The sequence below is a fragment of the Cuculus canorus genome, chromosome 3, assembly GCF_017976375.1.
Source record: "Cuculus canorus isolate bCucCan1 chromosome 3, bCucCan1.pri, whole genome shotgun sequence".
Lineage (NCBI taxonomy): Eukaryota > Metazoa > Chordata > Aves > Cuculiformes > Cuculidae > Cuculus > Cuculus canorus.
The window spans coordinates 36,160,483-36,184,100 of record NC_071403.1 but is presented as its reverse complement, the minus strand read 5'-3'; the positions used below and the strand labels follow the sequence as shown (position 1 = coordinate 36,184,100).

General features: G+C 39.9%; 1 protein-coding gene across 1 annotated transcript in view; it reads left to right on the top strand.

The window, feature by feature from the left end:
* Positions 1-12,068: 12,068 nt before the first annotated feature.
* CEP85L (centrosomal protein 85 like) overlaps positions 12,069-23,618 on the top strand; it is a 142,033-nt gene continuing 130,483 nt past the window's right edge. The window contains exon 1 of the mRNA XM_054061510.1: positions 12,069-12,180. Within this exon, the coding sequence (XP_053917485.1) occupies positions 12,168-12,180 (13 nt within the window). The 5' untranslated portion in view covers positions 12,069-12,167. The remainder of the gene's footprint in view (positions 12,181-23,618) is intronic.

The window sequence follows — 23,618 nt, the reverse complement described above, 5'->3', positions numbered from 1 at the left end:
TTGTTGCAAATGATGCTTTTTGAAATAATTTTTTAGCAATTATAGGAGTGATTTATTTTGCTCAGGGTTTTCAGTGGCAGAAGGCTGGGTTTGAAACAGTAAATTGAAATTTACAAATGCTCCCAGCCTCATCATCATTACTTTTATCCTGGGACTACTCAGTATCACTGTAGGAATCTCTAATTGGTGGTACTTAAACCCTCAGAAGTACTAACATAGTTAAGAAACGAGGATACTTCTATCAAGGAAAACCAAAAACCCCGAACAATGTCTTAGTAGACTGTTACCTTGGTTCCTTACCCACTAGTACAAATTATTTTCAGGCCTTTATCACATCCCAGTCCCATCTGCTGAGCCCTGCTTCTGGCATAGCGCCAGTCAAGCTCCAGGAGCGTCAAGTGCTCTCAAAACAGCCTATCCCATCTCCATAGCTGCTCTTTGCTTGTGTGGCTCAGGGCCACCTTGCTCATGTCAGGGAGCAGACCACAGAAGACTCCAGCTTCCCCATGTTAGACCATAGCTATCTTCTTCAGTAACACTTATCTCCTTTCTAACTCTTCCCATCTCGCAACATTTGACCATGTGCTGGTTGCTGCCTCCTCCCCACTGGCGTCTCTGTGCTGACATCCCCACCTGACGGACTGGCCCCTCAGTTCACACAGAGCTCCGAGGCAGCTGTTGCACATCTGCCTGGGTAGCTGGTCAGCCAGGAGGCATAACTGGCAGGTCAGTGGGGCACAGCCACAGGCTATCCCTTCCCCAGGACCCAGCAGTCAAAATGTTATTGTCCTTGCTGTCTTTTGTCACTTTTCTCTGCCTTCAGCTCTGATACCCTAGATATAGAAGAGGAACACCCCAGGGAAGCTCTGTGGAAAGTAGCCACGAGGAGGTCCATGTGGGTGGTATCTTCTCTACAGGCTTCGTACTGCCAGACACCATGGCTTGGGAAAAAGAGTTGAACCCTGTATCCTGAGTTATAGATACGTTGCTTGTGCAAGACTCCTTTATACTCTTCACCAGAAGACGGAAGGAGAGAGTTCCGGAACCTCTAGGCCTTCAGGCTTGCATAAAATAAAAAAATAAATAAAGAATATATCAGCCAGACTTTTAAAAGATAATCCATTATTTTTGACACAGAATGAGTCAAACTATTTCAGTTTAACTAGAAACCAGCACTATTAAAAATAAAATGTAAAGCAGCTGATAGAGCAAAGGCAAACCTCCAGTTCAAAGGAGCAGACTCATTTCAACACCTCAAAGGGCCTTAGCAATGTGAATAAAGCTCTAGTGAACATCCGTAACTTACCAGAATACCTTCCTAACCTTTGGAGTTTTACCTTCTAAGAGGATAACTGATGTTTTTATTAAAACTCAAATTGTGAAAAGATGGGAACTTCAGGAAAAGCATGAAGGTTTGTGTGTTCTCAGGCAACAAAGGCCTGACTTTTTGTTTGGCTTAGATGAAAGGCAGAGTCAGAGGGTACTGTTCTTGGGGGCAGTTACAGTGCCTTTTTTGCTTTCCATTTTCTCAGTCTGTGAGGAAGAACAGAAAAGACTGAAAACTGAATCTTTGAATGTCTTATCTGTTCTGAGCTTTGTTCAACTGTGCTATAACAAAAGGTTTAAGAATTACTTAAGCCTGACCACATCGTTTCCTGTACCTGATATTAATACTGACATTGACTTTTGTGGAAGCAGATGCAGGCTGCTGCTGTTCTCCCTCAAAACACAATAAATTCAATGCCATTAAAAAGAGATCTGTTTTGTTACTTAATCCATTTTATAACTACCAAACATGCATATACTCCAGAATGATCTATAACCATGGAGCAGAATGGGTCCACAGAAGCTGTGCTACCTAAAGCTGCCTATGCCCCTGTCATCAGTACACAGAGACCTAAGGATATCTCTTTCGTGATAGTCATGACCAAAGACAGTCCATTGTATTGTAAAACTGGCAGGGAGCTAAATCTTCACAATGCTTGGAAATATATAAACCGCCCCTCCAAGGCAGATAGAAAAAACCACACACAATAAACAAAAAAGTTAAGATTAAAGATAATATTTTACGCCATTTTCTATTTTACTGTTTTCATTAAATAAACCATGTTGTAAACTGAACAAATTCTGTATTGATCAGCCAGGATATACTTGAAATAGTCTCTAAAGCTGCTATAGTTATGTATTCTTGTAGCTATAATTCAATATCTGTTAGCTTGTTACACTGCCTTTGGACAACCCAGACAAGAAATAAGTAATGTAAATTTCAAGCCTAATTTAATTTTCAATGATTAAAAAGTAATTAACACCATTTCAGGCAATCTGCACAACCCCATTTCTTGCCATCACTTTAGTTTTCTTGGAACCGAGAAAACTAACAGCTTTTTAAATTAAACAAAACAAATGTTGTTTTGGTCTTTCCAGACTGTTCACGGTAAATCCTGCTGTCCTCATGCCTGTAAGGAGTTGCAATAGTTTCAGTGAAATCCCACGTTTATTTTTAAGTGGAAATGAAACACAGACCTTGAGCTGTGAGTGTTAAGTACGAAGGAAGCTGTTTCAAAATCATTGCTGGGTCTGCACAGCAGGTAGTCCTGGCAGCTGTACTGCTGTGCCACTGCTGCCCTTTGCTCTGCAGTGGGGTCATAGGCTCCTCCTGGGTAGAGCCCAGCAGCTGCAGCCTCAAGCTCAGAATTGATATTTTCACCCTTTTTGCAAGCAGAGTATTCACCTTCTGGTTTATCTTCTTGATTGCTTTCTTGTCTGGCTCCAATATTTCCTACTTTCGAAGGCATGGGTTATGATGACCAGTTTTCTTTGATGTATGTCTGCTTCCTTCCTTCCTTCCTTCCTTCCTTCCTTCCTTCCTTCCTTCCTTCCTTCCTTCCTTCCTTCCTTCCTCCCTCCCTCCCTTCCTTCCTTCCTTCCTCCCTCCCTTCCTCCCTCCCTTCCTCCCTCCCTCCCTTTTCCTTTCCTCCTCTCTCTCTTCCTCTGTCTTTCTGTTTAGGCTATGTGTGATTGCGTGGGTTTGGTCAGTTTTTTAGAATTTATCAGTTGTCCCATAGAAGTCTAAAAGGGAAGAAAGAGATAATTAAAGAAGGAGTTGTAAACATTCCTGAAGTGATAACAACTGCTCTAGAAGCAAATATCTTGGTAATAGATCTTTCTAAACATGTGCTCTAGGAAGCAGACAAGGAAAGGGACCAGTAGACCTGATTGCTCTCACAGTTGTCTTTATCACTGCCCTGATAGGTCACCTCTGGGAAATTGTTTCACAGACCATTTCAGACCAAATCTTTGTCAGTGTAGAAAAAGAACTCCCAGATGACACTATTTTACTTACAATACTGCTAATAAGATTGTTTACAGGGAAGGTCCTCAGAGTCAGCTGATTCATTAAGCAGTAAGTGTAGCTTTTACAGATGCTAGGTACAGCCTTTTGATCCCGTTTCATTAACTCAGATGAAGAAAGGAGTGCATCAATGTGTGACTCTCTTTAGAAGGTTTCTACATTTTAGTTTGGTGGATCTTCCTTGGCCTAATACAAGACATAGCAATCCCTTTGGAAACGCTAAGTGAATGTATTTGCTATGGTTCAACCCCAGCTGGCAACTAAGCATCACCCACTCACTCCTCATCCTCTGATGGGATAGGTGAGAGGATCAGAAGGATAAAAGTGAGAAAACTCCTGAGTTGAGGTAAAGACAGTTTAATAGGTAAAGCAAAGCTGCACATGTAAGCAAAGCAAAACAAGGAATTCACTCCCTCCTTCCCGCCGTCAGGCAGGTGTTCAGCCATCTCCAGGAAAGCAACAGTTACTTGCCAAGATAAAATGCTGTAACTCTGAACATCCTTCCTCCTTCTTACCCAGCTTTATATTGCTGAGCATGATGTCATATGGTATGGAATATTCCTTTGGTCAGTTGAGATCAGCTCTCCCAGCTGTGTCTTCTCGCAAAGTTTTATGCATCCCCAGCCTATTTGCTGGCAGGGTGGCGTGAGAAATAGAAAAGACCTTGACTCTGTGTAAGCTCTGCTCAACAACGACTAAAACATTAGTGTGTTATCAATATTATTCTCATCCTAAATCCAAACCACACCACTATACCAGCTACTAGAAAGAAAATTAACTCTATCCCAGCCAAAACTAGCACATTTTCCACCCTTTATTCCATACAATTTATGTCATGCTCAGGTCCCACTGTATCTGCTACATCCTCATTAACCACTAACTCCCCTTCCCCTCCTGTGATGTAATACACAGATATTGTTCCTTTAGTACATGGACCACTACTGTAAAATGTCTTTAAAATGTCCACAAAATCTCCAGTGAGTTCATTTAGTCCACAACTTTGGGCTGTTATGGTGGTCACTCAGGACAGGAGGGATAGTGTGTTGAGCGGAGTTTGGGCACCAAAGCCAGCTCAGATCAGGTCACAGCAGAACTTGCACTGCTTCTTGTAATACTTGTCCTCCATTGGTTCAGGTGGCTCCTGTTATAGTAATTTCTATAATGTGCAACTCAAATCCAGGCTTACAACAATTTAAAGGTATTTCCATTACAATCTCTGCTCCTAGTACCTTTGGACCAGCTTACAGGGTTTAACCCTGCAATGAACTCTCACTATGAAAACACACAATGTCCATTTAATACCAGCTATGCAGAAAGTAGTTAATTTTCCTGTCTTCCTTTGTATCTATAATTGGGCTTTGAGGACTTTATTGCCCTCAGGCACAGTGCCTGGTCTCTAGCAGTTGCACGTGCACATTTCTGACTGTTTCCACATCCTGCACTTTCTATTTTCTTTTCATGGCCCATTGCTTAGAAATTGATTTTACTTCACACATTGAATTCTCTGTAAATAAAAGGTTGGGAATAATTCTTTAACTTAAACAGTCATTTATTGTAATTCTCTGTTTATTCACTCAATCGATGGCATACAGTCGGTAGAAAAATACATTGGCTCTGAGACAATAGGAAGTTAATGTCATTCCAACCTGAATGCTTTCCCAGAAGCTGCAAAAACACCCTACAATAAACTGTTAGTGATAGGAGTTACCAGTGGATGTCACAGCATCTTGTGTTTCTTTCTTTCTTAATTACTTCTGCCTTGAAATATCATGGCCTGGATAAGTGTTTCTGTATTCATATATATCGATACCAGAGAAATCATCATTTCAAAAGTCTCTTATGCAAAAGTAATGCAGTGGACAATACTGGCACACTATATACTGAGGTGTTGGCAGAGAGAAGCTGCTTCAGTCTTCAGCAAGACTGCTTTTTAAGTTAATTACTTCATTGTTGTCATTGCAGGATCGTGCATATGCACAGCAATTTATGCAGACATTTTGTGTTGGTTATTCTTACTAAAACCTTCTGTCACTGTAATTAATGACTTTCAATAAGTTTGAAATGCAAAGTGTATCTTTAAAAATAAGAATTTACTGTCACTGAGAGTTAGTGGATGAGGGAGGCAGGCCATTAATGCCAAAATTCCTGTGATCTGTGCCTTAATTCCTGGGTGTTATCACTCGTTAGTACTCAGAATACGTTACTCAGTTCTGAAGCAGTATTGTCCAATGCTAAGTTGAATCTCAGGAAACGGTGATTAAAAGAATGTGACTAAGAAGCTGGGGTAAAATGTAACAAGAGAAACATAATCATTTAAAAGTGTATGATGTAGAGGAGGAAATTTTATCTGATATTCTTAACAGGCAAAAAGGTATTTGAATCCCTGGTTCTGCAAAGGTCATGTAACCCTTAAATAGAAAAGAGAAATATGGAATATGCCTGGATTTAGAAATACAAAATGTATTTTTTAAAGTTCAATATAAGTCTTGGTGTTTAGATTCTCTACGACTATAAACATTTTCAGTATGTCTCTTCGGTGACCCAAGTTCTGACAACAAAAGTAGGTTGAGAGATGATTTAACCAGAGGCTAAGCTGTTCACTTTAAGGTCACGTTTCACATTATACTCTGCATTTCCTAGGAAAAAGCTTATATATATATATATATGATAATAGATTCTGTGCATATTTTTATGGGGTGTCCTACACTGTAAAAGAATTCCAGGATCTAGATATATCTTACCCGAAACATTTTGTCATTAACTGAAGTGGGTATGCATGATGAAACAAATTGGATGTTAGCGCCTGACGCTACATTTACTGTATCAATGCAATACCATTTCATAGAATCTTAGGGACATTCATCCACAAAAGAAATCTTATATATGTGTATATATATACACACACACATATATATAAAGGTGTGATGCTTAAATACGTGTCTTCTCTGAATCACTCCTCTACATTTTTGGGTTCTATGTTTGCCTCTCACTAACAGGAAGTTTCTACTACTGAATCAGATATTCTTGGTTTACATATAGGACGAAACATAAGGTTGAGCTGCCAGAATTGTAAAATCAATTTAATACCTGAATTTTTAACGAGCTGTTACAAATTGCTCATAACCAACAAAAGATGTCTTTCAAGAGAAGTTCTACTCAAAAGAAACCAGGGAAATTGCACTGGTTTCTGTAAATTACAAGTGAATAGGAGAACATTAAGAATTTTTTCATCATACAGAGTGTGGAATAGAATCAATGGTTCCTTCTCTCTCGTCTAGCCTCCATAGTTCTCCAGAAATTTATAAAAACATGGGAACTTGTGTTGTCAGTGAAAACAGCTTATCAGAAGGTCTGAGAAGAACAAACTGCAGAGTTAGACACTTCAAGTCCACTTTCTTTGTAAAGACATATTTTAAATCAATGGATTTTGAACTTATGCATAAGCTGCATAAGGTCGAGATGAACAGATATGGAACTAGCCAAGTGAAATAAAAGAAATGTATTCTACAGTTAGGTGATTGCCCTGAGTGCTAAGAGAAGTTACAGCCATGTGAGACCACAGTTGGAAATGCCGGAAATATCCCAGTCTGACAGGGATTCTATATTTAGTGTTCTTGCTGAAGTAAATAAAAGAAATGGGATTTAATCTGTTTGTGTTGTACATAGTTTTGCAGCACAATGTCAGTATGAGCACATTTCTAAAACTCAACTTAGAGTGCTAGATTGCTCACCATTCCTTTACAGTGGTTGGAATCAATCTAGTGGGTCAGGAATAGTCTTCCTATTTTTCTTTTTTTTTTTTTTTCTTGTGTAAGATGCAGTGTGGGATTTCCTACTGAACGAATGATTATTTCCAGCTGTGTTAATAAATGTTCTGAAAAGATGACATGGATTTGTTTGGAAGTTGTCTTTTAACTGGCTAAAATCAATTTTGAATTTGAAAAGGAAGTGTCTAGTATTGATTTCAGACATACAGTTTTCAAAGAACTAGCAAATATACTGTGGGCAATAAATCTTTACAAGGAGTGGAGGAGGAGTAGCCCTGAAACATTTCAGTGATTCAAATAGTCTTCATAGATTTTTCCTTGAAAAAGGGCACTTTGAAATTAAAATACTTCCTTTTTTAAAAAAGAGGAGGATTTGATGCCACACTTGGTTTTAACTTACCTTTGTGTGTCCACACAGTGAAACCACATAGTTTGGATTAAAGAAACAAAATAAGAAGCAATAGCCATATTTTTAAAATGTTGTTCAGGAATGTGTCCATCAATCAGAACAGCTAATGTGAAGAAAGAGCTTTGTATATCAAAAAGGCTGAACTCCAACACAATTTGTGATTTATTAAAAAAATTAACTTGCTTGAGCATCTATTTACAATAGATGATAGTATCAACTCTATAGAACTATAATTTTACCATTAATTACTGTGGTTTGTGTTTGTATCAGGCGGTGTTTATCAAAACAGACTTATTTAGAGTAATTATTTAGCCCACAGGTACTCTCTACCCAGTGAACCTCTGGAGTCTTCATTTCAGACATAAATGACAGACCTAAGTTACAGATCTGTTTTAGCAGATCTGGTCATTCTGAGAAATGTTAAAATTTGTCCCAAAGGAAAAAAAAATGCCTGTATTTGCAGTTATCTTTGTTTGGGTGAGGCCAGCAAGGTGTCTCGCCAAGTGAAAATAGTTTCATAAATGCAGTGGAGTGGTTCTCCTGTTGGCAAGTAATGGCCTAACATTACCCAAATGCAATCAGTGGTACAAGAACAATATTTATCTCACCAATATTTATCTGAATATTTGCCTGCATCTCAAGAGAAAATGACAGTGGGTAAAACCCATTAATCCCATGAAGAGATATATCATCTAGCAAGGAAAACCCCTTTAGTATTTCATTTAGCCTCAAGAGTATTGCATTAGAAAAACAAAGACTTGGGCATCAGGGCAAAAAATTCTTGTCTTCAAAACCCCTGCAGCACTTCTGCACAACACAAACGGGACTTAGTGTGTGCTAGTTTTCCAGCAGTAAAGTTCCCTCAGGAGTTAAGTGTATGTTTTGTGTACAGTCTGTTGCTACCTAGTTTATGTAGCTAAGCTACCCTGAGATCTTTATTTTAAACAAATACCTACTGAGCTAATTGGTAAGAACAGATGCATTTGGTATTCAACGAATCTGGTTCAATGTACAAAGTATTTATTTTACCCATTATACAATAGTTCAAACACTTATGTGAGTTCAAGTCCACCTTCTTTTTATGAGTTTTTGAACTCACCTCTATTATGGAGGCTTAAATTAGCTACATAATGTTATAGGGTGAAGCAGCTTTAACCTTTACTATTACAAATTGAAAGTTCTATGAAATAATGAGAGAAAGACAGTCACTGCATGACTAGACCACTTGTCTACATTGGGGGAAAGAAAGAAGACTCATGTTCTTTCTTCCACTCTTGTGAATACTTAACATTAAATATCCTACCAATAAATAGTTTTCCCCAAACCTAGGTGAAAGCTTAAACCTCAGGGCCAAGGAGGGACTCCATGTAAATGTGTAAATATTCAATGCAAAGAGCAACACTTTCATCACAAGGAATCCAGAGAACCCCATTCCACACTGAGGCCAAAGTTGGTAAGTCCTCTGGGGCTGTGTTGGCATCTCTTCTCTATAAACTGAACTGCTTCCAGGGAAGTCCTTTGTATATGACTTTCTCTCAGTTAAATAAAAATTCTAATATGCATGTAAGGCCAACAATGTTTTGTTCCATCTTCTGACAGATAGAGCATCTAGATAAGAAAACATAGGTTTGCAATGCCCTGTAAGAAGATGAAATATGAATTTGGTCTTCAATATACTGGTCCGAGCAGTGGACTATTAAGAATCAGAAGTTTTCTGATAGTAGTGACTGTGACAAAGTGTGTGAAGAAACATTGGCATGGATGCCTAATTTCAGGAGTGAGTTCATATCTGTAAATATAGAGAGGATGGAAGTGCTTGCCTGCAGTGAAGGGCTAGGTGCATAACACCCAGCATCTCCAGGGGATCTTACTGGCAGCTGGTCAGACAAACAAGCAACACAGCTCGAGCTGAAAGAATTCCTTGCTAGTGACAGTTTAGGCGCCTCTCTCCTGTAGCTGGTGTGGGTTTCATGCAAGGATTAGGGCTCTGAAGTTAAATAGAAAGACAGTCTCTTAAGAGCCAGGTGTTGCAACGTGCGTATCATTTTGTGAAGCCAGTCTCTAGCATGCAGCAGCTGAGTCCTCTTCCCCGTCTCCTACTGCCATTCAGTTACATGCATGCAGTACAGCTCAAAATAACTGGTCATCCTTGGCCACAGTGATGGACTGAGAGAGAGAGAGGGCAGGACAGCTGGATGAACGTCCATAGGAGAGTTAACCATGTTAAACTGAAGACAGAGAAATTATGGCTTTAAAAACCTTGGGGAAGAAAGGGCAGAAGGGAGAGCGAGCAATCCTGAGGGATTGTATTGCACAATCGATTCAGACTGAAGGAAAGAGAGGGAGAAAGAGAAACAATCCAGACATAAAAAAACCTTTTATTTTGTTTTCATTTATATAATTTTTTTCTCAGAAGTCTTTTTAGTACGTGGAGGGCAAACTTTTTAGCAGAGCCTGTTGCAATAGGACAAGGCGTAATGGTTTTAAACCAAGAGAAGATAGATTCAGTAGATTCTTCACAAGGATGAAATTTTTTATGGTGAGGCTGCTGAAACACTGGAACGGGTTGCCCAGAAAGGTGGTAGATGCCTCATCCCTGGAAACATCGAAGGTCTGGTTGGATGGGGCTCTGAACCAGCTGATCTAGCTGAAGTTGTCCCTGTTCAATGCACAGAGGTTGGGCTAGGTGACCTTTAAAGATCCTTTCCAACCCAAACTGTCCTATGATTCTATGATTCTAGGGGTATGATTCTAGGAGTAAGAGAGAAGTTAGGACTCTAGAAAGCTAGAAAGAGCCACTTCAAAAGGAAACAGTACAAGGGTTAAAGCAAGAAGAGGAACCCAGAGAGGAAATAGAAGATCAAAGTCAAGGGCAAGAAGGGCCTTTAGCTCTGAATCGATTGCAGAGACATCTGACTTGTCAGGGGACAGCCTTTTCACTTCAGTCAGCTAGTAATATCCATCATTCTTGTCAAATCATCTGGTGCAGTTATCTGCTGATGAGATGACAGTGGAGATAACGGTGGGGGTGGGGACAAGGAAGATGCTGCTTTTTGTTTACATTTGCAGGTTCTTTAAAAAATGGCAAAATTACCTAGGGTATCAAATAGCCCACATAGCAGGTGCATTTGGTGCAGACAAGTATTCTACGGAAGTTCAAACTGTGTTCCAGACACTGCTGCTCAGACCATCTGCAGGTGCAGTGTGGAAAGACTGGATATGTTTGATGGGAAAAATGCAAAGAAACCAGATGTATTTCACTGAAGTTAGGTAAAACTTTTCCTTCAGGGAATCTCTATGGCCTTTTACTTGCATTGTGCAAGACAGCATTTCTAACTTGCTTTAGTCACTGGCACAGATGTTTCCTTTTACATGTGCATCTCCAGTGACTTTTTTAGCCTGCCGTGTAGCTGCGTAAGCAGGACCTCCTGGAGTCGATGTCAGGGAGCTGACTCAGCTTACAAACACATATTTTTCCCTACTCACTAACTCTGCAGAGAGACTGAGATCCTAAAGGGATTCTGCAAGTTTCTTGACTCTTGCGCAAAACCACAGATTCTGCAGGCTAGACCTGCCTGTCAGCAATCCTCTACGACTTCTCTCTTCTGTAATCCTGCTGTCTTTTCCAGCTACACCATCCCTGAAAGATTTTTCAGGTGTCAGAGCACTCAGAATTTGTTCTTGCAGTTACAACTTATTTAATAGAATTTCATCCACTTGTGTAAATATTTTATTGCTCTGCCGCTAGTCCCTACCTTAAACTGACTTTGACAAAAATGCAGATCTGAAAGTAGAAAACTTGGTGAGTCATTCCAGATATTAAAGACATGCCAAACTGCCTGCATTTTCTGATGTTATCAGAGCTTTTCCATGAGTTCAGTCATACACACATATTTCTGTGAGCTGGATATTAACAACAGCTTTCTGCATCTGCCAGATGCCAATTCAGAAACAAAAATGAGATTGTAGTTCCTGTCTTAAAGGCTGTGGGACAGTGGCATGGTTCCAGCTGTCTGCCCTCCTATGAATCCCTGTTATAAGAAGGTAGGAGCAAGGTCCTGATTCACTGTGGACAAAGTTCTGCCGCAACCACGAATGCAAAGGCACGTAGAGTTGTCTGTGGACCTTCTCGATGCATGTGTGCGCACATCTCAGTACACTCTCTACCACACAGCAGCAAAAGATAGGGCAAGAGAGGTCCAAATTAAATCCTATATGACCGGGAGGCAGTTATATGTCAGTATTGCCTTTAATAAAGACAGTGAACACCTCTCCAGATAAAATCAACAACAAATGATAGCATAACTAGTGTGCTTTTCATCTGTAGGTCTCGGGGCACCTTACAGAGGTAAGTATTGCTATTCTGAGCATAGAGCCAGCATGAGTAATAAAGCCTTTTCACAGACATATTTGATGTAGATCTTTGTTAAAGCAACTTCTCTGCACATGGCGTCTGCTAAAATTTACATGCAAAGTATGAGGAGAAGGGGAGGCGGCTGTCAGTTGTTGCTCACCAATCCAGCGCTGACTGCCTTTGCACTTTGCAGTGAGTGGTTTGAGCTGGAGACGCGCAGCTCACCCATAATTACCACAATTTCCTGTTACACTCATTTGAAAAGACAATGTTCCTGAGGAAGTTATGAAGACGGCAAGTAAGTTGCTGCCTTAATTTCTGAGCATTTGATTAAGAGTGCTGTCTTAATTATGCTGGATAGACATTATTTACAGTGCTTCTGAAACGATGCCATCTTTCAGAGGGATAAGGAGGCTTGTGCTTCCAGCTGATATATGGGCAAATTTGAGTCTTCTGTAGTCCTCTTAGCATGCTGCTCATAATCAGCTGCTCTGAAGGCAAATCTTCCTTTTAATGGTGTGGAACCTGTGAGGAAAATAGCTTGAATACTGTTGCAAGGTGCTGCTGCAGCTGGGATGGCAGATAAGAAAATGTAGTTATTAGTAAATCTACAGTATAACTGTACGTGTTAAAGGCAGTAACTGCAAAAGGAACTTCACGTGTTCAAACCAGCACATTTTTTTAAAGTACTGAGTTATTTATGCCTTCAGACAGACTCTCCTGACAGTTGCAAAGTGTGTGCTAGAGAACTCCTTTGCTGTTCACAGAACCGGGTTTTCAGTAGGAAGGATATCTGCACCTTTTTGCTAACAGTCAGGGCTTCCTGTCTTTGTTAGGGGAAATACTGTGGAGGCAAGCAGCAAGTTTGCTGTCTGTCTGATGTACTGATAACCTGTTTGGGGAGCACAGCGCTTCTGCACAGCTTGCAGCACAAACAGGACTAGTTTGACTTTGCCTGCTCTCTGTCATGACAGCAATTGCCTTTCTAGATACAGTTCCAATGTGTACAGAGGGGTGAATATAGCTCTCAAATAAGGGGATTATCCAGAGAGCATATTAGGTGCTATGCTTTTTTTCTGGGCACACAACGTGTGCGAGGAAATGTTGTGGGAAAAGCTGGGTTGCTAGGCAGTTGTTTTGCTGGTAATGCGGGAACTAAGCCAACACAGAGCAAGCTGATAGATCAAGCCATAGAGGCTGTTCTTTTCAGGCCACAAAACAGCAGAGTCTCAGCATGTTCTTTGCACAGTTTTCCTCTGTGTTTCTTTGGAAATCATTGATGCCACATACCACCACTCTTTAAAACTAATAAACGACCTGCAACACTCTTGTCTCCACTTACCCAGAAGTTTTCATTTCTTTAACACATCTCTAATCAGTTTTTAAGTTACAGTTTACACAACCAAAACTTCCATTGTCACTTCTAGAAAAAGTGAGGTTTAGAAAAGGAAGGAAAACTACTGACTTGAAAAGTAGCAAATGCAAAAAAAAATGAGAGCAAAATTTATTTTGTTTTAGTGTGTGAAATAAATAACATTGAAAAGAAAGTATTTAGCTGTATGGTCATCAGTGATACTCCAGGGTTCTTCGCATCATCACTTCAACAATTCGTTCTGCTTAAGGTTGAGCAAACTGGAATATTCCTCTATACAATTACACTAGCTTAAAACACAATTAACTGGATATGAAGTGACACGTGAAGGCACCAAAAGATCCCTATGGTTTATGTGAAGAAACATAAGATCCAGAGACTTATGATGGCGACCTTAGTAATAGGGATTAATATCCATTTCTGAGATAAAATAGAAAGAAAAGTACAGCCCTTGGGCACTGCTCTGAATTTCAGCGGGCTGTGAGAGGCAGTCTTAGGTACTTCAGTTGTAGTATTGGAAATCCAATGCCAGACAGCAGGAAGCCATAAAGCTGCTCTCCAGGACAGTCACATACTGTACCAACTCTCTGATTCTGATTTAAAGAAGAGAGAGGATATTCTTCAATGTCACTATTCAATGTCTCCTTTGCCTCCTGTGAGTTCGCAAAAGCCTTTGTGTCAGAGAAACTACTGCTAGACTTGGCGCTCATGGAATATCACCACTGGCAGTGCCAGCAGAGTCTCAGGGCCAGACAAGTGTGGAGAATAGGATCTTGCATTCTGAGTCACCTTCCTGCTGTCTGGTGGCAAATTTTAATTTAAAGGATTATTGTAGCTTAGTATTGGTGGTGCCAACCCAAATCTCTCTCGATGCCAAGCCTGGCAATGGCGTGAATGGTTTGCCATGAATTCTCAGGAGGAAGATGAATTTCATGAAATGAGAAGCTTTCATTCCTGCTGCCTATAATGCACAAGCTCTTTCAAGGTCTGAGAAACCAAACACTGGGTATCATCTCTTACAGTTGCTATATGCACCTTCCTTCATTTGCTTTGATGTATTTAAGTTAGTACTTATCAAGTTGTGGCAAAGAACATTATTGCACTTTTTCAGCTCATATTAGTTTCAATTTTAGCTAGCGTATTAGCTGAATATAGAAGCTTATTTTATTCACACACTAATTCATTTTCTTTCTTACTGCACTTCATAAATAAGTCAATGTAGAGAATTATATTACAGAAGCTCTGCTAAATAATAAATAATGTATTTGGTTTGCCATATGATTCTGTGCTTGTCTTTCTGCCCAGTGCTCTTCTAATGCACAAAATGCTTTTTTATCATTCGGTATGTAAGATAAGACTAGATTTTTTTTTGTAGCTTTTATAAAACTCATGCTTATTCTGAAATAGATGCTTCTGCAAAGAGCTTATACAGAGCAATATTATTCAGAGCAAAAATCTTGATTTATTTTGTAACATCTCTTTGAATTTTAAGTATGTTTTCTTAATTTATATTTTTGTTATGAGTTCATGATGTTTGTAATTGATAAGTAGTGTTCTCCCACACCCCGGTGATTCCATCACATACAGATTCTGTTTCTGAAGACTTCCAAAAGTGTTAGAGGAGCTCAGAGTTTAGCTATTCTGTGTATGTTGTGTACTTCAGTTATGGGTTATGAAACCCATTCATATCATCTGTATGCTTCCAGACATCAAGTGGTTCTGCTACGAGGGCAAGGATCTAGAGAGTAGTTTGAGATAAATGTTTGGGTATTGAGTGCTGACTGAACTATCTGGATGCTGACAATTTGTAGGAGTAAGAGCAGATGTGGAGCCAAAACCTAAAAAGTGAATGGTTGTTTCTTTTCAAAAGTTTCTACTACAGCATCAACATGTGCGTTAGAATGTTCAAGTTAAATGGACAATTCACCTAAGTTATTCCACCTGCTATTGACAGTATTAAGAGTGGTTCTTCCCTGAAAACTTACTTGCCTCTTGTTTATCTCAGTGACAAAGCTTCCAGCAAATCTTCTGTTGCTTGATAGCAGAAAGTTAATAATAGAAGATGCCAGAAAGACCTGTGGTAAAACTGGACTGTGAGACAAAGGTGAGAAACAAGCTTTTGGCACCGACCCAGAACAATATCTAGAGGAGTATCTACAGGCAATTAAAATACTTCTGAAAAGTTCTTCCTTGGGTATGCTAGAAAAAATGGCTAAGGTACCCTTAGTATTAGAAGATATCCTGGCCTGTGAAAAGGCAGAGACTTTGGGACACTGTGTAGGGGCATGTGCATTATGAGTGGGAAAGCCTCAAAACTTTGTAGAGAATATAAGCAAACAGCTAAGGTGAAAAAAACCAGTTTGCCAGGAACTTTGAAATTGCAGAAGTATCTTCAGATTTTTCAAGGTATTCGAGGACTAAGAAAAAAGAACTGTGAGGCACACTCTAGATCACCAAAGCTGAACAGCTGATGATCCCAGGGAAAGGCACCCTAAAGACAATACAGTATTCAGAACATATACCTTTACAAGCAGGAGGATGACGAGGATTGCATTGTACTGGAGAAAGTTAAGAGTACATGTCTGAAATCACTGGGAAAAAAAGTCCAAAAAGTGGATGGCTCTGAGCAAGTTGAACCAGAGGAGGAGGAGCTGGTCTGTTCAGCAAGTCACATGTGCTATATAATACACAGGAAAAAAAAAAGATATTCTTAAATAAGGAATGAGGAAAATCAATTCTATGGATAGTCCCTAAGAAAGGTGAGCTGCTAAGCTGCAGTCACCATAGATGGTTAATCAGTGAAATTAAGTCCTTCTCAAAAGACATACAGTTCAGAGGATTGTGTCTGATGGAACAGGCCACTGCTCAGTGTCTGAGACCATCAAGACTTAACAACTGTGAGCTGTTTGGTCTGGTTTAGTAAAGCATACTTTGATTCTCAAAGCACAGTTCTGGAATCACTGAAGGCAGGTGAGGTTGACTCCTAAAATCATCCCGGGTGTGCTGAGATCAGTGGTCTTCGCAAAATGCACAGGCTAAGCAACTTGTTCAAGGTGGTAACTGGCAGTAGAAAGGGTATTTGTTATCTCACAGTGAGATATGTTACCTCCAGTGCTTTCCTGGACTTTTCGAAGAAACTCATTAATAGGGTTATAATGGGGGTAAGGGTAACAACAAGAAGATTTGTTTCACAAAAACAGAGAATATAGGTTTGGAAAGCGAAGTCAACATCGTCCTAAGACTGGTGAATTACTTGAACTGCTGGTCAGCGTGTACAAGATATGGCAAAACCAGTGGCCTCCTGCAACAGAGAAGAAAAGAATTACAGAGATATATTAACAAGGCAGTAGCATGGCTGATGTTTGTCATCTTCTGTGCAAAGGGAGCTTGATCACATAGAATAGCAGTTGTTTAAGGAAACCACGAGGGATTGTGCAGTGGCGCTGTCATGGCTTATGCAAGATCTCTATAGAAGGAGAGATTAACAATTTGCAGCCTGTGGTTTACAAATCCCTGGGAATGTATGGACTACTACGTTCATGAAACACCATGCTTTACTGTCAATGAACTTAGTGTCTGTAAATAGTGTTGAGAGAGCAGAGATGATGATTAGCTGCATCTCCTTCTCAAAAGTCTGCCAGGAAGCAGAGGATCTTATCCAAAGATTATCGCATCTACTGCAGACCCTGATGGAAAGATGAAAGCATTATCTTTAAAATATTAGTGGGTTGTTTGGCAAGATAGTATCTGCTAAAAGATTTCTCTGCCTTGTTTAATTAATTTTTGCCAATTAATATCTTCATCGCTTCATTTTTTCCATCTGCTGCCCTTAGATTTAAGGCAAGGCCATGATGTCTGCTCTGTAAGCTTTCCTTGGAACAGTCTGTGCAGCAATGTCTTATGAGGTACAAGGACACAAAGTGTTGAAATCTCATTAGCGTTCATATAAGCTGAAGTCCTTTCTGAGAGGTTCGTAAAAGCATGTAAATAAAATGTCCATAAAGCACATTGAAAAGAGGAGTCTATAGTACCAGCAAATGCACCACGGAGAAAAGGTCGTGTGGCAAAGACATGAGTAAAAGCACCAAGTAATAACTAGAAATAGCCACCTTCGTTTTAATTTCTTCTACTTTATAACCTACTCTTCTAGCAAAGTTGTAGTTTTGCCCACTTTGTTGCCATAGTCATTCAGAGCTACTTGCTGGTTATTAGTACCATACCATCTTTTAAAATGTTGATGATGCATTTTTGTTCTCATTTCCTCCTCTGCATGCACTTACATATCACACAAACACAATAGTCATATTCTGGTGAATCCTCCGAGGTGAAAATAAAAGGAGTTACCCAAAGGAAGGGATGAAGTAAATGGCTTAGAGGACTGGAGCCTAAAGTTTTAAACCACTGTAAAAATTAAGAAACTGATGTATAACTAAAGGGAAGTAAAGACATTTTAATTAAAAACTGAGCCTTAATTTCTGCCTGAGGCTTTCAAAGAAATAATGGTTTCCTTCCCTCACTCCTCCCAGCACATACACACATCCCTCCCTCAAAACAGCAAATTGTGATGACTACAGTAGAGAGAGAGCCAAAAGATTTGCTAATATATTTTCTACATATACCAGTTGTGGTTACGTCATGGAGAAAAAATGCATGAGGTTTTTTTCCCTTTTTTAATAGCAATAACCAACAGAGGTCAGGGCATTGCCTAAAGATTTATTGACTGTTTGGAGCTAATATCCTCCACCTTGCTTATGGACCACCATTTGCTCCCATCCAGCCATTAATCTGCAGGAAACACTGCACTGCAGTCACTGTTTCCTGTCTAACAGTAGCGCAAATCAGTAGAAATGGTATTTGAAGAGTGGGTAGAAATGCTATCCTGTACCTGAGATGCATGTCATGTAAGGGCAGGAAACTGAAGCCTCCTGTACACAGGACCAGACTGATTCTTGTGGGACACCATGACATCCTTCCATTGGACGTTCAGGGAGAGAGGTTGACACCTCTTCTGATCCTCTTCTACACAGTAGCCTCATCACCCACAACTCAGTTCCAGTAGGAAACACTATTGGACCGCAGCACCTCAAGACATTATGGCATAGGGTCTTTTCTGCACTGTTGATTACTTCTGCAAATTTTACCCCTCTGTTACAATAAATCAGCTAAATACGTCATCTTTGATGAGTGATGTATCTTCATGCTTGCAGTTTGTTCAGTCAAAAACCAAAATTACACTCCTTTAATCTCTGAAACATTACAGGCTGAGAGCAAGCACAACGGAAGGAGGAGGGTCTCTGGGAAAGCACAGACGGAGCCTGGCAGAGCAGAGTCACAGAAACTACACAAATAAAAGCAGAGGCTGCAGTAGGCTCCTAGGGGCGTGCATGGCAGTGGGCAAGGTGGCTGCAGGAAGCCCCAGGGAACACAGTGCAGCAAAGGAGCCCCAGGAGCTCCCAAGCTGGATCTGCAGTAGGACCCCAGGTGTGGGGCAGGGCACTCCCTTGCCAAGTGCACTCTGCTGAGCAGTAAAGCAAGGAAGCTTAGATAGTCCCTCCAGTAATGTGACTTACCTGCTTCCAGCAACGAAAATAGTCCTTGCACTGCCACCAGCTGACTTTGTAGCCAGTCACTCAAGTGGTTGCAATTGGGGCTTTCAGCATGTAATTCGAAGCTGGTGTGCTAGGAGTGTATGACAGTGTCACATAATAGAATTTGGTTTACCGTAATTTACAAAAAAAAAAAAAAAAAAAAAAGCATTATGGGTGGGTTGTTAAAAATGCTCCTAAAAGAGCTTTGCTTCCAGGCTGAGAGATGGTTTTACTCCTGCAGTGGCTTTGATCCTGTAAAAGTACATTTTTCTATCTTACATAAACTGCCTCACACTTTTCAAAATGATGCTATCCACGCTCATTCATTCCACTTCCCAAAGCTTCTCAAGGCAAAGCAGAAGAGCGGCACCATGGAGGGGAGCAGAGGGAAATGGAGAGGTCCACTGGTAGAAAGGTCCTATAGCAAGGGGAAGCTTCTCCTCTTGAGCAAACACCCAAGCTAGGCAGATAAGTGGGAAGGTGAGCCTGAAGGAGAAGACATGACCCCAGAAAAGGACATACATGTAGACCAAAGAGGTAGCCGAGAAAAGGATGTAATAACCAGAGAGGGCAGGGCACGGGGAAATAACAGCCAGGCTCATGAGAGAAACCAAGCAGAAAAAATATGAGCAAAGAGTTATTATTTTGAATATTATTATCCAAGGCTGGTAAGTGACACCTGACCACACTGTCATTAATCAAGTGCCACATTTTTAGTTCTTTTTTAAAGGGACATTTATTATCTATAGCTTTACATTGATAAAAATCTTTTTTTAAAAAAAATTACTAATCAGCTGGTTTTAAAAGAGCATTACTTTTGAATAATGCTAGCTCCCTAGCAGCTCAACAGACAGGATGACACTCTGGTATTATTGAAAGTCAACGTCAGAGAAATGGGACTGCTGATAAATAAATATTCTGACCTTTCCAGAAAAATACATGTCAAAGCAAAGGTAACATGTTCAGGTTCACAGCAAATAACCTAATAATTTCTAGAGCAATGTACAATTGCATGCTTTGGGGAAAATCCTCATTTATTTGAAGTCTCCTTCTTTCTGAATGACCTCTGTGTGAGTGAGGATGGGGCTTTTTACACAGTAGCTGTTGGTGAAGCTTCAAGTGGGTTTCTTTCTCTGCCACTACAAACTGTCTGCATTCTGAATGATGATCTTCTCTTTGGTTAAAACGTAAAGATATCTCAAAATACAAAGATAATGTAATATTCAAGAAGTGTTACCTCACCTAATCTGTCAGTGTCTCCTCTCTGTCCTTGTTTGTAGCAGCCACTGCTGGGGAGAAAAGACTTGCTGCTACCACTGTCCCCAACAGTGTATCTACCATGGTCTCTCCTACCAATGCATATGCAGATTTGCCTTATTGGCTTCCCATCCTAATTTTTGTCACTGTTGAAAATGCATCTTTATTTGACCTAGTCCTTTTCAGTGGTCTTCTCGCTTTGCTCTGAGATTTAGCATATAACTGCACAGAAATGAGACGTAAATTTATGTGGTTTTTGAATGAAAAGCACTTATAGATCCTGGTTTTGGAGCTTTGTAAATTCTGGGTTTTATTTGCCTATATTTTGAAACAGAATAGATGATAAATCAACATATCTCAATGCAGTTTCATTCCAGCTGATAACGTGAGATACATTGCACAAAAGCAGTTTTGGCTAGCTGTGGATTAGCTGTGGATTAGCAGGAAGTCTAATCTTTGCAAGAGAAGGCTTATAAGGTGACTTGTTTCTTGTTTGTGAACTGCTAGTCACAGCTCTTTAGGGCAGAAGAAGGATAGTGAGGGTGGAAGGGACCTCGGGGAAGGGGCTCTGTTGCACTACATGGAAGAGACATGTTGAGGTGGCATCTAAACTGTGGTACCCAAGGAGAGCCAGCCAGCTCCTTGTTGAGGCTCAGCCTGGGCACCCACCTGTACCCTTCTCTATGCCCCATGTGCCCTTGCTCCTCCCACCAGCAGGTGTGAAGGCGTTCAGATCACATTCCTAATGGAGGAAACAGGACTGCAATAGGTGTTACAGATTCTGCCTGACCGATGCTAGATTGAAAAGGGATCTGTTCCTGCCCACTCATTCCCTTCCTCAAACCGGAGCCACTGGCTCACTGAGAGAAGGTTCAGCGTGGTGTTACTCAGTAGAAGAGAAACATACTGACACATGAGTCTCAAGGTCAGTTCTTGGGTTTTTATGAACTGATACTGAAATTCACAGATTTTAAACAGGCTTTCTTGCAGGGATGAATCTTACTGTAATTTCTCCCACACATCAGCCTGCCTTTACTGTGAGGACACAGTTTCTTGATCTGTGACTCTGTAAATGCAGTTTAGGTAGCAGTAAGGCCTTGATACCATCTTGCAAAGTCCTGAAAAATTTTTAGTTGGGGAAGACAAAGTGGCACCTTATTAGGAAGCAAAGGTTTTGTAGATGTTACAGAAAATAGGATCAAATATCCCAGTCTATTGTCATTTATATCCAGCTAAAATACATGCAGAATGGGAATCTGAATATGTAAAATTCATATTTTTAAATTTTAAATTTTCAAAATCTGAAAATAAAAAAAAGATTAACACAGTAAACAACTACACAAGTGCAGCAGATTGCGAATGAGTGCCATAAAACATATTGCTCTTTTTAAAGATGTAGAAGTATAGCTGTCCTGCAAAAATACCAAGATTCTTACCCTTACTATTGCTCTGGTATTTGCTTTTTTTAGAAACAAATTATTCTCTTGATGAAAGAGCTCTGTTGCTGTTACTCTGGTGAGTTGAGCTTGATTAATGGAATGACTGGAGGCATAACACAGGTAGTAATTCCTTTCCAATGTAGACATAAGGACTTTTTTTGTTCCATGCAGATTAGAAAATTACTACTGATAACTGATAAGAAAGAGAACAAGGTAATCAGAATGTACCCTATGTGTTTACACGTATGAATTCATGTTCTTCCTTGTCTCTACTCTTTGTATCCTTGTTGCAAACACTGTGCTATGTTTTTCAACCTCTGTTTGAATGCATCACATCTGTGCAATTACACTCGTACTGCAAACCTCTGCATCTGAACTGGTCCTAGCCATGAACGAGTTGTGCAGGCACAGAGTTAAAAATAAGCCAGGCTCCAGGAGCCATCTTTCATATCAGGAATGTTGTATTGGGTGCTAACTTCCAAGTGAAGCTGTGAGAGGGTTGCATTGCTCCATGACTGAGGCTATAGAGTGCTTTCCAGAAGGAAAACATTTGAGGTAGTCCAAAGCAATAACATTTCTGGGGTGTTTGGTGGTATTGTCTCAGGTACACATGAAAGGCCTGGTCTTGGTTGAAGATTTGGGGTTTTTTTTATTCCATTCCTACTTTTTGTTAAGCATGTCAAATACTACTCTGGACTAGGCTGTTATTTCACAAACCCAAGGTCAGCGTACTCACTCTGCCTGATGTCATGGCAAGAATGTAGACTAGTTTCCTGAGAAAAGCTAGAAGCTGTGTTGTTTGGGTCATTTCAGAGGATGTTGGAGAAAATAATAAATAAAGAAAAACAATGTTATTTTGCAGGGAGATGATCTATGTCACCCAGTAAGGTTCTTCTAGATGTACTTTTTGTGATTCTTCGAAAAAGAGAACAGGATCAGAAATGAAGATAATATTGTAGAGATTTCAAAAAACCAAATCCCTTTTTTGGTTCCAGCAATATTAAAGAAGATTAAAGAAGCAGAAACTGTAATTGTTGCCATTATTGATTTTTAACTGAAGCCATGTATTGTAGCTAACAAGACATTTATGTAACACTATCTAAAACGTCTTTGTGCTCAGAAAAGGTCGTAAGTAAATGACTTTGAAGCTTAATCAGTAGAAGTCCAGGACAATTTCTGTGTTTCATTATAAATCCAGTTTAAATCTATTGAGGTTAGCAGAGTTACTTGGGATGTACAGCAGAGTAAATGTGTGCAGAATATGGCTCCGTGATTTTAACTGTGCTTTATTTCCATTGTGTAAATATTATACCTTTGTCTGCAGCTTGCACAGAATAATTTTAAAAAAAAGACAGAAAAGAATCATAAAACGATAGCTATAAAGCAAAAAGTGAAAAGTTTAACATTGTTTAATATACAAAATGTTCCTAAAACGCTATAAACTAGCCAATACTTTATGTCAGAATTACAGGTACTAGTTTTGCACGTAGCACATTTTAGAATAGGATTTAAAAGTACAGCCTTGATGTCTTTGTAGTTGTGCTTAGCTTCTTGATCCATTATATGTTTTTTGTGACCTGCAGGCAAAGCTGTAAGTCCTTTGGAGATGAAGCTCTCCATAGGAACCTGGTTTATTAAGTTTCTTTTGAGCTACGTTAGATCTCTGGGTTTGCTGGGTTTGGGTTTTGGCACTTAAATAATACAGCACTTTCACCATCTCAGATTACACCTAGGAATCAGTAGAACCCTTTTCTTCAGGATATAAACATGCCACCAGTGATGCTGGGGAAGCAAAGAGGGCAGGAGTAGAAGACTTCCAGCACGAGTGGTCCATCCATTTTCTGAAGCAGCTGAGAGTGAAATGTTTGAACGTATAAAACAAATCCTGCACTTCTGTATAAATGCTCATAAAATATAAATGTGTGACTTGAATAAAGGAAAAAAATCAAACCACAGAAGTAACAGAATAGAAATCACAGTTGGATTCACAAGGTTTTTATGCAGCTCTGGGTCAAAACTTTCACAGAAGTCCCTGGATTTAGATCCTAAGCCTAAAGTTGTTTCAGTACTAAGAGGAATT